Raw genomic sequence first — 16,354 nt, 5'->3', positions numbered from 1 at the left:
TTCCTGAGTGGTCTCTAATTTATTCATGGAAACAGGGTCTCTCAGTTGAACCCAGATCTCACTGATCCAGAGTAGTCTAGCTAGGTAGCTTGCCCCCAGGGATCTCCTATTTCTGCCTTCTGAGTGCTGGAATTACAGGGTAGCCACCATATTCAACCTGGCATTCACAAGGGTTCTAACTCATGCAAACTCTGGTCCTTACACCAGTGCATCAACTATTTTATCCACTAACTGTTTGTCTCCCCAGTCCTTGGGTTTGTTTGTTTGTTTATTTGGTTTCTGGTTTGAGTTCCTTTGTTTTGTTTTTTAAGAAGGGTCCCTCACTAACCTGGAACTTACCAAGTAGGGTAGGCAGGCTGGCCAGCCAGAGCCAAGGTTCTGCCTGTTTCCCCCTCTCCAGCTCTAGATTTGTAAGCTCACACCACTGCAGCTGGCCTGAGCTTGCTTGTTCCTGGGATCAGACTTAGGTCCTGGGGCTTGCAATACAACCACTTTAGTGACTGAAGTACCCTCCCCAGCCCTCCTGAGTAGCTTTCTGAAGCCCTGGCTAATGTGTATGTCTTATGAGAAGATGGTGAATTAAAGGCCAATTCAGTGAAGCTCAGACCTCACCAAGAAATGGGGTGGGGGCATTGCACGCTCATTCCATCCAGGAAAGTTTTAGGTGAGCGTTTACTATAGGCTTCTGAACGACCTGGTTCGGGATCTGCTGTAAACAGGTAAAACTGCATGACATTTAGATAGCCCTGTTCTCCATTGCACTCAGTAGGGCTCCACTAAAGCTGTTCCCAGAAGTTACTCCCTCCCTCTTCCAGGGGAAGTTTCCGGTCACTGTTACCACCAGTCCGCCAGATCACAGCTTTTACTGCTTTTTCTTTTGCAGCCAGGAGGCATTCCAGGGTCCGGCCCAAGGTGACTGTCCTGAACTATGCCTCTCTGATGACCACGGTTGGCCGGCCACTGAACGAGATGGTCTTGACCCCTCTAACAGAACAGGAAGGGGAGGCATACCTGGAGAAGTGTGGCAGTGTCCGGCGGCACACAGTGGCCAACGCCCACTCAGACATCCAGCTGCTGGCGATGGCCACCATGATGCACTCAGGGTTGGGGGAGGAGGCTGGCGGCGAGGACAAACACCTGCTCTTGCCACCCAGCTTCCCCCCACCACACCGCCAGTGCTCCAGTGAACCCAGCATCCTCGACAGCCCCGATGAACTGGAACTAGAAGACGTGGCAAGTGGCAGCCAGGAGGACTCAGAGCTGAACTGTGCTTCCCTCAGCTGAGCCGCCACCTCCAGGAACCCGTTCCTACTTTAGAGCTAGGATGAGGGCACCTCTCCTCCTCCATGGATCACCAAGGGGGCTCTTGCATTGAGCAATATTGCCTTATTTACTTTAGGGCACAAGCCAAGTCTTCATGCCTTTGGGAAACATCTGTCGGCCTCCCCACTCTGGTGTCTATGACTGGCTCCTCATACCACTGTTTTCCTGACTTCCAGCCTTGCCTGACTCACCGGGATCCTTATGTTTGGGCCTTCCCCATCCTATTGGACTGGCTGATGCTCCTAGTTTATAATGTTCTGGCGTTGTAGCAGAAGGTTGGATGACACACAAGCATCTGAAACGTGCCAGCCTCTGCGGTTCCCGTTATCATCTTAGGGGGCAGAAGCCAATGGGTGGAAAGAACAGTAGAGGTTCTGTATAGCATGGAAGTCAACTGCAGCCCATATCACACCTGGTCCTGGGAATGTGTCCTCATCACTTTAATTGCAGAGTTACTGGGAAATCATTGTGCTACTCTGTGGATGAGGGTTCATTCTTATGTATGTTCAGATGTCATGTGCTGTCTACATCATGAGCTTTGGCTTAGGAGAACCTACAAAGCTGGCAGAGTTTTGTCTTGCATTGCGCCTCTCAGTGAACCTTCTCAGTAAATGGTGCCTTACCGTCACTCCAGTTTCAGGAACCAGCCACATTTCTGGTGTGTATATGAGAGGGTGGCTGATAGCAACTGACTTAGACCTGTACCTGGATTTCACTTGAATTTATAAAATGTGTATTGCTCAAAAAAAAAAAAAAGGTTTGCAAATATTTGCACATAAGATCTTGCACTGTTCATTTCCAGTGAGTGTGTTTGCAGACTAAACACAAGTGGACCCCTTCAAAAGGCTACCGCTTAGCTCCGAACAAAAGGATCAGTCGTGGGCAGGACTCACATACCTCAGCTCTGGAGGAGCTAGCACTGTCTGGAATGGCCTGTGTTGTAAGTGTCTTGGCCTCTAGGGAAGGTTTGTGCTGGCCTCAGGAGACTGTCTCATGAGCAGGGAAGTGTTGTGGCCGGCTGGACTGTGCCTGCTTTAGAGTAGACAGAGAGGGACGTGGGCATGTTTTATTTGGAGGGATGTTTATTCCCTGAGATTACAGAAGTACCCAGAAGTGTCTGGGATCCCTGTCACATCTGTGTCATGTTGTTATTTGAAGCATCAGACTTTATTACTATGCTAGGTCCTCACTACTGCCCCCTGCAGGCTGGGGAAAGGGAACTTTTTGTCTACGCTAAGTCCCTGGCTTCCTCTTAATCGGTTGGTCTTGCTAATTGAAGCTCAGAAAAATATAGATGGTCTCTCCCGACCCTGTTTGTGGTGTGTGCTGGCCTATCAGGATCTGGTTAGCCTTTGGAATTTTTGTTGATGAAATCTCAATACATAAGGCGTCAACAGGGGGCTGGAGAGATGGCTCAGGAGTTAAGAGCCCTGACTGCTCTTCCACAGGTCCTGAGTTCAATTCCCAGCAACCACATGGTGGTTCCCAACCATCTGTAATGGGATCTGATGCCCTCTTCTGGTGTGTCTGAAGACAACAGTAGTGTACTCACGTATATGAAATAAATAAATCTTAAAAAAAAAAATAAGGTGTTAACATGAGAAGAGGCGCTTCAAGCTCTTCTAAGCCTTGATGGTGTCTCCCTTTAGGCAAAGATCTGAAATATGACTACAGTTGTGCTGTTGATGGGTTCTGCTTTAGAAATTGTATTTTTTTTTAAAAAAATGTTTTAATTTTGTCCATCCTAGAGATAATAACGAAAGAGAAATGTCTGCATGTGTGCACACACACACATCTTAGATACACAAAAAGAAATGTTCAGATTCCTTTGAGAATTTCAAATGAAAAATAATCTTTCTGTATGTGGTGTCTAACATCTACAAGGTGGGGGCTGGAGAAGTGGCTTGGTGCTCAAAGGCACTTGCTGCTCTTGCAGAAGGCCAAAAGATGTGATTTAGTTCCTAGCCCATCAGGCAGCTCACAGCCACATGACTATAACTCTAGACCCAGAGAATCTGATGTTCTTCTCCTCTGAGGGCATCTGAATGCATATAGTGTGTGTGCATGAACACAGCACTGGACAGTACACTCTGGTGTACACACTTGCGCACACATATACACACACAATAATTTTTTAAACTCCATAAAGTTATTAACATGTCAGCAGGCAGAGCATTGCAGTTTATTTAACTGATGGCCAGGTTCTTGTTAGAACACCAAGCACACACTTGAGATTATTTATTGATCGAGGCAAAGTAATTAGTCATGTTTGGGTTTGCTTTTTTTGTTGATAAGATTAACAATGTGTGCTTTGTAAATGCCTTTTTCCTTATCTTCTATGTCTCTGTCAAGGACAGAAGTTGTCAGTTTAATACACGAGCTCTTGTGTTGAAAGTGTCCAGGCCGTAGAACTTCATTGCTACTGACTTTACACAGTTTACAAGTTTCTCTTTGGACATATCTGGTATTATTACAGAAATCTCCCAGATTATACACATAAACATTTTATGGACATTTTTTGGGCATTTAAGCCATCAGGCCTATTGCAAGAGTGCCTCCTGTAGCAGTTTTAACCAAATTTCATTCCCCTGGTACCGTGGAGCTTTATTTTGCTATTGAACGCCAAGCTGAATGTGAGTGACAGGGAACAATCCCAGCTCTGGGCTCTGCAGAAACTCACAAACTAAACTCCTTTCTGGTTGTCTGTTTTCAAAATAGATACAATAAACATTGTTTATGTCATGGGTGCTGCTGTACAGAATGCTTCAAGTGTGTTTTGGTTGAATTTGCAAGCACAGTAAAGCTGGCCACGGTGCCTTCTGCCCTCAAAACTCCTCACACTGTCTGTGTGCTACCTGTTCCTTTGTCCCATGGTCTCCTCTCCAGAGTCAGGCCCTTGGTTTCATTGGCCATCCTTGAACTGGTTAGGCCAGTTCTTTCTGTCATGGAAAAGCATCTGATCTGTGACTGAGATAAGAAAACACTAAAATAGCCCTTCAAGGCCTCTTTTAAAACACAATCTTAAAATACCCTAAGCTGGGTAGTGGTGGCACATACCTTTGGTCTAAGCACTTGGGAGGCAGAGGCAAGTAGATCTCTGTGAGTTGGAAGCCAGCGTAGTCTATACAGCAAGTTGCAGGACAGTCAATGTTACACAGAAACCCTGTCTCCAAACCCTAAAACCAAACAGAGAGCTTGAGAGAGAGAGAGAGAGAGAGAGAGAGAGAAGAGAGAGAGAGAGAGAGAGAGAGAGAGAGAGAGAGAGAGAAAGAAAGAAAGAAAGAAAGAAAGAAAGAAAGAAAGAAAGAAAAAACTGCCCAGTCTTTCCTCCTAGAGTGTTTGACCCAGAAGGGATGCTCACTGTATTGTATTTATCATGGGTTCCTCACATATTTCTTTCTGATTCTGCTTGACAGAAGACATTTATAATGTTTTACTCTTTGCATAAATACTTTTTAGCAGAGCGGTTAGTTTGAGGCCTTGAAAGGCTTAATCAACGTGTCTGAGAGGGGCTGTCTCCGCTGATTAATTACGCTGTAGTTTTGCTGGTACATGGCCATTGGGTATTCTACCTCAGTGGTGAGGTGAGATGGCCATAGGCAGAGGAAGGTGGACAGCCTGTGGAAGCTGCATAGCCAAGGAAACATTATCCGTGGGAGTTCCTAGACGGAAACACAGCCCTGACACCTTGGTTCTAGCCAGTGAGAACTGGTCAGACTTCTATCTTAGAGAACTACAGGATTAACCCAAGTACATTCGTTTTTACTCATTGGCTTACCATGGCTTGATGGTATACCACTGTACACATCCATTTGCCTGCTGAGTTACCCATCATACTTTGGGGGTGCTTTTACTGTAAAATGTTTTACTTGGTGCTAGGAATACAGTGATGGAAAAATAAACAAGGTACCTACTTCTTTGGAGACTGGAGTGGTTGGAACCCAAGCCTTAAATCTAGTGTTGTAGCTTCCTGCTCTAGGAGGCATGCTGGCTTGAGAGAAAGTGAAGAATCGCCAAGCCAGGAGTTTACCAGCCCCTGCTATAAGGTGAGCGATGATTTCATGGTTCCCAGGGAAGCTGAGAACTGGTGGTTCCAGGGGACACAGAAAAGAGAGTTGGACAAGGAGAACGAGGGATTTCAGACACAGAATAACTTGGGCATTTTTTTTATTTCTTTCCCTTCCCTATTATTTGTTTAAGTGTGGCTTTAAAACTTAATATTTAGTAAATGTGATAATTATGAATGTAACAAATTATATTATTTGCCATTAGAGTGAATAAGCCAATGCAAAGACCCTTTTTAGGCTTTCACATTTGGATGACATAGTTGATTATTCTATTTATAAACCTAGCAGATTTTAGCAGTAACTTCCAAGCAGCCTTTGAATAATGCTTAGTGCCGTTTATGAGCTCAGCCCAGCACCTCACGCACGTTTAAGGGAATGTGCAGTTTTAATCTACCTCTTTTAAATATATCTGTTTTTCTAGCTGTAAGCAAAAGCATCCTGTGCCATGGAAGCTGATAAATTGAGCTTATGAGGAAAAGTGGAAGTTTCATTAAATGAGTTTATTCTACTCTATGTAAACTTGGATATCACCATAAAACATCCCAAGTCTGAGTCAATTCTCAATTTCATAGTCAGAGTGGATTTACAAAACTGTCACAAATAGACATTAGTTCTTAAATGTCAAGTTGTGTTGAAAATATCCGCTACGTCTAAGTCCCTTCCTAACCTAAAATACTAATCCATGCTCGAGTTCTCTCTTCTCTTTTTCTTTTCTTTGGCTTTTCAAGACAGGGTTTCTCTGGGTAGCTCTGGCTGTCCTGGAACTTGCTCAGTAGACCAGGCTGGCCTCGAACTCACAGATCTGCCTGCCTCTGCCTGATGGGACTAAAGGAGAGGACCACCACACCAGCTAGTTCTTTTCCAAGTCTTTTTCTGCTCTTAAAGCTAAATCTTCTCAAAGAGCTGGTTGGTTGTACTGTTGACTTGGATTCGTACCTTTTAACAGTTGTGATGTAGCCAGGATTCTGCAAAAACAGGATTTCAGCTGTCAGTTGGACCCCTATAGATGCTGTCACCACTGGGGGCTGGAGGGTAGGCTGGGCGAATCCTGTCTTTGTCAGTGTAACCTAGCAGGGACAGTTGACCCCAGCAGCAGTGGTGAATTCCTGTTAGCAGTTTTCCCACATTCTCAGAACCTGCCTTAGCACCTCCCTGCAGACATACCAGTGCCCACTGGCCTGGGCTCCTCTGCAGAGTCTAAAGTCCAGCTCTCAGGGTCCCTCTCTAACCTGTGTGGTCTCAGCGATTCTCTTGTTTGCCTCATTGTGAGGGTGGCGGTTGATGTCTGCAGTTGCCACTTGTGTGAGCCCACCACATTCTCTCTTTGCTATTTTAGTTTCTCAAAGCCTGATGACAGCTTACATGAAACTCTAGGCTAAAGTAACAGATGTAGGTCAGTGAGATGGCACAGCAGTTAAGAGTTCTCCCTTCTTTTTCAGGGAGGCCCAGAACACCCATGTCAAGGAGCTTCAGCCAACTCTTAACTCAAGCTCCACAGAGATCTCATACCTTCTGGCCTCTGTGAGCACCCACCCACATGGTACACACACACACACACACACACACACACACACACACACAGAGAGAGAGAGAGAGAGAGAGCAGTAACATAACAGAAGTGGCTTCTATCCTCATTAGCTCCTGACTCAAGAACCAGGATTGAAAATACATTCCCTAGGGAATCCAACAGTGGCTCCAGGTAACCAGCGTAACTCACTTAGGTGTGGAGAGAGATGAGACACTCACTTTACCCTCACTGAGGACCCCGTTATCGTCTGAAGTAATCTTGGTGACAGCTCTTGTTGAATTGCAGGTGACATTCTTGAAGCACGGGTGACTTCCATCTGCTCCTAAGAAACGACAGGTCCTATTTATGGCTTCTTAATTGCTGGCTTCATAGTTTAGAAATATTCTTGTAGGCCTTGTTCTGTGGAGGGCAGCTCTTCAGAATGCCTTTCTCACAAGTCACTCATTAGGAAGGATTTTAATTTGTTTGGCTTCTCTGGGCTCAGTCTACTGACCTTTGAAAAGAATTCTAGGGCCGGGCAGTGGTGGTGCACACCTTTAATCCCAGCCCTTTGGAGGCAGAGGCAGGCAGATCTCTGAGTTCAAGGCCAGCCTGGTCTACAGAGTGAGTTTCAGGATAGCCAGGGTTACAGTGTAACTAATTTCTGTTGATCTGTAGCCTGATTAGACCTCAAATTCCTAAATTCTTTCATATTCTCAAGACCATGTCATTCTCAGATAGTTCTGTTGTTGTCCATAATGTTCTTTCCTTTTCTGTCTGCCAAAAAAAGAAATAAAAAAAAAATAAAAAAGCTCCCTACCTACTTGAGCAATCTTGAGATGGGCTCAATAAATAAAACAGCAAAAGGCAGCCGGGCAGTGGTGGTACACACTTGGGAGGCAGAGGCAAGGCAGATCTCTGAGTTTGAGGGCAGCCTGCTCTACAAAGTGAGTTCCAGGACAGCCAGTGCTACACAGAGAAACCCTGTCTCGAAAAACCAAACCAAACCAAACCAAAACAAAAACAGCATAAGGCTTTTCAGTCTTTGCATGGGGGAAAGCTTCTTTCCTCTCATTAGCTCCTTACTTTCTTTGCCAAATAATGAAAAAACTAGTGATGAAAAAATATGTACATGAAGCAACTGTTTGAAGAAATCAGTCCAGGTGGGACCTGGGAAGATCTGGTCACTTCACGAAAGCAAATGTGAGACAAACTCAGCCTGGTTCTTCACCCGCCCCCCACCCCCACCCCAACAAACTTATGGGGTAGCAGCAGGTTCTGGACTGGGGAAAGGCTGCAGGGAAAATGATAGAGATGGATGACTAAAATCCATGGACAAGGTCTCCCTTGAATTGTTGGCCGATTCCTAGGGCATGTTATGGTTAATGTGTCAGCCAAGTGTCTCCCAAAGGCTAATGTTGGCTTGCCTGAAGATCTGCAGGTGAGATCTAGCAGAAGGAAGCTGCATCACTGAGGATTATACTCTTGAATGGGAAACTGGACTCCAGCCTCTTTGATCTTTCTTTTTGTTTCCAAACCTCCATTAAGTGAGAAACTTTGTTCCCATCATGTTTCTTCCTCATCCTGCTGGGTGCTGGGATGACAGACATACACCATCATGTCTGACTCCATTTTAGTCAGTTTTAATCCTATAGTTCTATGGCATTAGGCAAACCACATCGTCATGAATCTCCAGACAACCACTTCCAGAACATGCCAGAGTTTCGCTGTTCTCCCATCCAGATCTCCCTACCCCTGTTGCACCGACTCTGGTTGCCCCTCTTCTTAGCGGGTAGGAATCTACTTTTGGGAATGATTCTCCATAATTCCTGTAAGTAGGATCCTTCAGTTTTCAGTTCTCATCCTTTTGTGATTGGTTTATTTTACTTAGCACATCTTTAAGATATCTCCATACTGTAGATTTTTTAAAATTATTCATCTTTGAGGCTGAAGGATATTCCATTGCATACATAATGTTCTATGCATCCAGTGTGGGAGCTTGAACTTTTTTTTAAACCCCTGTTTTACTTTTGAATGATACTGTTAGGATTGTTGGCATACACACATCTGACCATTGGAGAAATATATGAATATAGAACATACTTCAATAAAATTATTTTAGCCCAATGATTTGTTTTCATATTTTAAAGAGTCACTAAATGAGATGCTACTACAAAGATGAATGAAGTACTGATGAATTTGTCCTGTGAAATGAGTTTATTAACTCACTTTACAGTTAGTCAGTGGGAGGGTACAAGCTTGGCATGCACAAGGCACAGAGTTTTATGTGACACCCAAATAAGACTTTTTAAGATAATTTAATGACAAGACAAAGACAAAGCCTTGTTATTAAAGAGAGGAAAACAGCCACAAAAGAAGAATCAAAGTGGGTATGGAGTTATGGGCCAGAGGTTAAGAGCACTGACTGTTCTTCCGAAGGTCCTGAGTTCAAATCCCAGCAACTACATGGTGGCTCACAACCATCTGTAATGTGATCTGATGACCTTTTCTGGGGGTGTCTGAAGACAGCTATATTATAGTGTGCTTACATATAATAAATAAATAAATCTTAAAGAAGAAGGAGGAGGAGGAGGGGAAGGAGGAGAAGGAAGAAGGAGGAGGAGGAGGGGAAGGAGGAGAAGGAAGAAGGAGGAGGAGGAGGAGGAGGAGGAGGAGTGGGGGAGAAATCAAAGGACATGCTGGAAATCCCACTCTATAAAAGGTATCACTACATGTTGATCTCATTTGAAATAAGAAGGAACTGAAATACAGAAGCTGCCAAATTCCAGCATTCATTCCAGGCAGGGATTTCATTTCTCATCTCCTCACTCCAGACTCAAAAGGTTACAAACCAGCATGAGGGACCGAGGTGCTTCGTCTGTAGGCTTGGGGGCATGCACTCGCAGGCTGAGCCCAGGCAAGCTGAATCAGGAGGATCCCTGGAGCTCCCTGGTCTGCCAGTCTAGTCCACTTGGTGAATTTCAGGCTGGTAAGAGACCCTGTCCCAAACCAAGGTGGATGGTGCCGGAAGAATGACCTTAGAGTGTGCTTCCTGGCTCCCTCACACATTCACCTGCACATACATGGCCCCCACCCCTGAAACACAGAGCAAGAGTATAGAGTTGGGACATCTAGCCTTTCTCGCTCATATTTCTTGATGGCCATAGTTTTTAACTCCCCAGGTGGATATTGTGTCACAGAAAGCAGGGGATCATTTTGATGTTTAAACAAAGTATTTGAATTTTTCAATTAAGAGCAAAGAATAGGATGTGAGAGCTTACTGAGCTTTTATGATAAACTTCTAAGAGATGCTGTTAAGAATGACTAGTTTTGAAGGAAAATATGAAAAGTCGCTTAGTTAAATACTAGGAAGAAGTGACTGTCGTGTTCCCACACATCCAAGGAGGTCAGACATAAACTGAATCTCCCTTAGTACCTCCTCTGCCTTAAGTCATTGGTTCTTGTTTTTGAATATAACTGCTCCAACCTGAATTCTCACCCAGAGGTGTGGAGGGTATTTCATAATTGGCTGTGTTTACACAACACACACACACACACACACACACACACACACACACACACACACACACACACAAAGGCTGGAGTGGCACATATCTTTAATCCCAGCACTAAGGAGGCAGAGGTAGGTGGGTCTCTGAGTTTGAGGCCAGTCTGATCAACATAGTGAATTCCAGAGCAATAAGGGCTACCCAGAGAAACCCTGTCTCCAACAATAAAACAAAAAAACACAACAAAACAAACAAACAAAACCACAAACAGAATAAGTAAAACTAAAAGAATTAGGCTAAATTCAAATAGCCTCTTCTTCCAATATTTAACAGATCTTTCCAAGAATGTTTGCATTTTCTAGGATTTCATGTGTTGGATTCTCTAGTTTCTGTTTTAGAGCCTGGACACTGTGAAGTTGTGTGTTAGTTAGTTTGGGTCAAATATACAGCTTCCAGGGACATTGCCATTTTCATCTGTAACCAGGTAATCTCACTTTGGAATTCTCAGTTGTTTTGAGCGTGCTTCTCCTGCCGAGTTCTATAAGCCTCTGTACCCAAGCACTCATTGAATCAGCTTTGCCTTATGGTTCATTCACAAATTAACGAACAGAGCACAGTCTTTGACACGCTCCAGTTTCTACACTGGTATGAGAGTCTTGCTTTTAACAATCCCATTTGATGCTGATGTGTTTGTACTCACCCCTCCTCCCGTTGCTAGTGACTACCTACTCCTGCTGCAGATGCCCGTGAGCGTCCTTAGAATGAAGATTTCTTTGCCCGCGCCCCTTGGAGTCTAATGCAGCACGTTTGCTACAGGTTTGGCCATAGGTGATCTCGGTAATGGAGACAGCTTCTTCTTCACACTCCTCTTTCTTCTCCTCTACCCTCTCACCTCCTCCATCCTCTTCTTCCTTCTCTTTTTATCTTAAGTGCTGGTGACAGAATCCAGAGCCCTGTACATGCTAGGCTAGCACTTAATCACTAAGCTACGCCCTATTGCTTAACAGGCATTTAAATGAACGAGCACCTTGGGGGAGGTCCTTTGCTCAAACACCTTGAGAAAGTCACAGTGAACTGGATGGGCAAGGATGCTACCGCCATATTGGTTCTCGCTCCGAGGGGACAGAGATAACTGCAGCTAAACACTGGGACCTCAGAATGGACTAAAGCCAGATAGTCCATTTTCCTAAACAACAACTTGTACAAAGCAGGTCTTAAGTGTGAACCCACCATCAGCTGCGATAAAACAGGGATTGGGGGTGACCATGAATCTGTATGTATAAGTTGAATTACATGGAACAGCTAAAATTTAACTCGTAATTGACTTTCAGAAATGTCAGTGTATGGTATGATCTAATAACTTCCCAAGTATTTCTAACTTGAAGCTATTTGGCAACCAATTGGTGGATATGATTGGAGAAGGCTCTCCAACGGTTGGAGAAAATACCTCATAGCTTTCACTGGGCTTAAAGCAAAAATTGAGGACTTCCCAGAGAAATGAGTCCAATACAACTTCTCAGGTACAACCTCAGGAAAATGTATGGAGCAATTAAAGATACAGGGCCCCCTGACTAATCCTATTTCACACTTTTTTTTTTTTTTTTTGGAAAGGCTTTATTCTTCAGGAGTAGAGTTCTGCTGCCACCTACTGCTGCATTGTTCTCGTTCTTTTTTTTTTAAAAGAGTAATACATTTTTATTTTATTTTTATGGGTATATTGCTTGCAACTATATCTGAACCACATGTGTGCTCATTGCCCAGGGAGACTGGAAGAGGGCATCATATTCCTTGGAACTGGAGTTACAGATGTTAGTTAGTGGTCACGTGGGTACTAGGACTTGAAGGTGGGTCCTCTGGAAGAGCAGCCGCCTCTCAGCACCTTCTACGTTGTTTGTACATTGGGTTTGCTCTGTCGTCTTGTCAGGTGATCTTCTAGTCTGGAATTTTGTAGATGCTAAGTGACAGAGGAGTATGATAACAGGCTGAAAGGGAACCTTAAACTATTCTTTTTTTTTTTTTTTTTCCCAGTTCTGGGAATTGAATCTCCAGCCTCAAGCCTGTAAGAAAAGTGCCATAGCCCTCATCTTAAAGTCTATCTTGAAATACACTTATTGTGTCTGGCTGCCTGCATGTGTGGAGGTCAGAGGACATCTTGCAGGAGTCAGTTCTCTCCTTCCACGATGTCTTGGGATGTCTGGTTTACCATCTCATTGGCAGGCTTTGAACCCGTATCTACACCCTGAGTAGCTGCAAGACCAGGCCCAGATTTATTTACTTACAGCACACATATTTCCTTAAGCTTTTAGCACAGGGTGTGGGGAGAACTGCCTCAGCGAACTCGGCATCGTTCAGTCGAGTACATCATAGCTTTGGGGTCCTGCAGTTCTGAGGAGACTTGCGGAACAAGACTGCCTGGTAGATAGCTGAATGCAAAGCAAAGCTCTGCTCATCTCTTACCCCCCGCAGAGGAACCCAGTCTTGCTCTGTTTACAGGTCTATCCTAGTACGTGGTGTGCCTGTCATTTGCCTTCTCCCTTGAACAAGTTGTAACATCCGTTGGTCCCCTCATTAAGGCTTCATAAAATGTTTTACTGCATGTGATCTTAGCTAAAAGGCAAGCAGCAGCCAGATTTTATAAGATTAATGGACACTCATCTGGTATTAATATGAGCATATCGTTATTATTTTTCAGGATTTGGAAATCTGCCTTTTAGTGTGGTTTTATTATTTAGCTTTGGTGGTATGAAATCTGTGATCAGACCTAGTTTTATATTACATGTAAAATTTTCTACCTTGACTGCTATAGTTTGGATCTGAAAATGTCCCCTAAAGGACATGTGCTTCAGCCTGAGCAAAATTTGGAGAGAATGGAATTTGTAAGAGGTGAGGACTTGCTGGGCAGTAAGGTGGCACATCTTTAACCCTAGCACACGGGAGGCAGAGAGAAGTCTGTGAGTTCGAGACCAGCCAGATGACAGAGCGAGTTCCAGAACAGTCAGGGCTGCACAGAGAAACCCTGTCCTTGAAAAAACCAGCAACAAAACAACAAACAAACGAAAGGTGGGGACTGTTGGAGGAAGGTGGCATTAGAGATATGTACATGGAGGGGACTCTGAGGCCCACCTTGCTCCTTTGCTCCTTTCTAGCATGTGTGCCGGTCCACCACAGACCCTTGTGCAACCAGAGGCCCAAAGCAACAAGGTTAGCCATGGACTGAATCGTCCCACACCATAAGATATAGTAAACCTTTCCCACTCTGGCTGCCTCAGGCACTGTGGAGAAAGCACACTCACTGACTACAGAATCTTCACAATCAAAACAGCAATGGCCCTGAAAGGAGTCTTTAATCTTCCCTCTGAAATTTCACAAGCCAGACCTCCATCTTCTGCACTGTTCTCAACATTATCTTCCAAGCTCCTACACAACATCCCACAGAGCTCTTAACAACGAATGGATCTTCAAGTCCGAAGTTCCAAAGTCCTTCCACAGTCCTCCCCAAAACATTGTCAGGTTGTCACAGGAATACCCCACTCTGCTGGTACCAATTTGTCTTAGTCAGGGTTTCTATTCCTGCACAAACATCATGACCAAGAAGCAAGTTGGGGAGGGAAGGGTTTATTCAGCTTACACTTCCATACTGTTGTTTATCATCAAGGAAGTCAGGACTGGAACTCAAACAGGTCAGGAAGAAGGAGCTGATGCAGAGGCCATTAAGGGATGTTCTTTATTGGCTTGCTTCCCCTGGCTTGCTCAGCCTGCTCTCTTATAGAACCAAGACTACCAGCCCAGAGATGGCACCACCCACAAGGGGCCTTTCCCCCTTGATCACTAATTGAGAAAATGCCTTACAGTTGGATCTCATTGAGGCATTTCCTCAACTGAAGCTTTCTCTGTGATAACTCCAGCTGTGTCAAGTTGACACACAAAACCAGCCAGTAAAATAGAATACACAGTTTACCTAAAAATAGGAGTGGAATGCTAAAAAGTCTTTTTAAAAGGTGATTCTATGATTAACAGTGTTTGGAATTTAGAATTACGGTGGCATCTTTCAAAGCAATTAAATGCCTTACCAGCTTTCACCTTGTACTCAGGGATCCTATGTTTGTTTTACATAGCAAGGCTTCTAACAACATTTTTAATAGCTCGATAACAGAAGCAGCTTTAAAAACAACAGCCTCGTAATCAAGAGATGGCTCAATTAAAAGTACCAGCTGCTTTTCTAGAAGACATGCGTTTGATTCCCAGCACCAATACCAGAGCTCACAGTCATCTGTAGCTCCAGTCCCAGGGGATCCAATGCACTCTTCTGGCCTCCTAGGGTACCTGGCACACACAAGACACACAGCCACGGATGTCAGTAAACATCCATACGTAGAAACAAAGCATTAGTGGGGGTTGCTAAGGGGAGAGCAGAGCGAGCCCACAGGATTGGATTGGAAATGGGGAGAATGGAGACCCCTGTCAATTTTTGTTAGAAATAAATTCATGTGGTCACCTGTTTTTCACTGGGCCTACAGCAGCTATAGAAAACTTTCTCTGGGCTTGTGTGTCAGACTTGAAGCTTCAGGCCAGAAATCATTGCCAAAATCAGGAACAACAGTGAGTCCTCATCTACTGTCTCCTAAGGGCCAAGGTATTCATGATTTTTTTTTTTTTTAATTTCAAGTTGAAACTAGCACCTGATATTTGTCTTCTTCTTGTCATAGCAAGGCCCAGCACCCCAGAGTAACACTAAAGCACATTAATCTAGTTATTTTATTAGAACCATTGTGATATTTGCATATATACATCATTTCAATTAGGTATTCATTTGTAAAGATACTGTGCATTACACAAGCTGATAAGAAAGCAAAGGAGTGGGGGAGGAGGTATGTCGGTCTGTATCTATATTCATAAAGCTCAAGGCATGTTGTCTTGGTCATAGTTTTACACTAAGACACAAATGAAAGTCAGAACTCCAGTGCCTTTGTGAGAGGAGCGTGAGTGCACATTTGTGACCTGAGTTTGGAAAGATGTCATACATGTCTGTTAGCTGGAGTGCAGAGAGCCTGCTCAGCACAGAAACCTCAGACCTTCCCTCTGTGTCACTTCTGCCATCTCTGCACTGGCTCAAGGGAGCTGGTGGGAGCCAGGCAGGGCTTGCTTGGCACAGCATCCCGCGGCACGTGTGGTTGAGTGTGGGGCACTGAATTTGACAACTGTTTCAATCTGTCTCTAAACAAACCTACTCAATTGAAACCTAAGATTATTACCATTTGTTCCTCATTTTTACAACCCCCTCCCCCAACCCAGTGCATTTTCTCCAAGTCCAGAAGCATTAGAAAGACCCCTTACCAATTCCACGGCAGGAGAAGTCTGAGCACAGTGTGCTTGTGACCATCTGACCACTGCATTTTGATTTTTTTTAAGTTAGATTTTATTATACCATTTTTCATAGTTATAAAATAAGCAATCTCCCTAAGTCTATAAAATACCTCCAAAATTAGACCTAAGCATTAATAATGTTAAATACTTCATAATATCTAAATTTCAAATCCTAGATCCCACTTTACAGGTAGCTAAACGATCAGAAATAAAATTGAACTTAAGTGGTCAGTCAGCAATAAAGTCTGTAGGAAGCATGGAGGTCCTTGTGCTCACAGATCAGCACCAGGGGACATGGGATGTTAGGATACAGGGATGCTCTTTCAAGAGAAGGAATGCGTAACCTGTTATCCATTGAGAAGGCTGAGAAGAGAAAACTGTTCTAGCGTGGGGACCTGAGCACATCTGACCTGAGCACATCTCCCTTTATAGAACCCACTATAGAAGGTGATACACGCATGTCATACAGTTTTGATGTGTTCATACCTAATCTTTCCTTAGCTCACTTGGTTCCTCAAAGAGATTTCTGTATGCTTTATTGTATATACACAGGCTGGAGTTAATTATCACCAGAAAAGTTTTCA

At 44.1% G+C, this 16,354-nt stretch overlaps 1 protein-coding gene across 9 annotated transcripts in view; it reads left to right on the top strand.

Moving 5' to 3' along the window:
• Prr5l (proline rich 5 like) overlaps positions 1–5,240 on the top strand; it is a 169,943-nt gene extending 164,703 nt beyond the window's left edge. For 4 of the 9 annotated variants that reach the window (XM_017319279.2, XM_017319278.2, XM_006500236.4 and 1 more), the window contains one exon: positions 884–5,240. In XM_017319279.2, the coding sequence (XP_017174768.1) occupies positions 884–1,284 (401 nt within the window). In that variant the 3' untranslated portion in view covers positions 1,285–5,240. The remainder of the gene's footprint in view (positions 1–883) is intronic. The other 5 variants (NM_001355625.1, NM_001110849.1, NM_175181.5 and 2 more) reach the window with 2 other exon arrangements.
• Positions 5,241–16,354: the final 11,114 nt, after the last annotated feature.

Source organism: Mus musculus, chromosome 2 (genome assembly GCF_000001635.26).
Source record: "Mus musculus strain C57BL/6J chromosome 2, GRCm38.p6 C57BL/6J".
Lineage (NCBI taxonomy): Eukaryota > Metazoa > Chordata > Mammalia > Rodentia > Muridae > Mus > Mus musculus.
The sequence above is the reverse complement of the archived record's forward strand: the minus strand, read 5'-3'. Positions and strand labels throughout refer to the sequence as shown.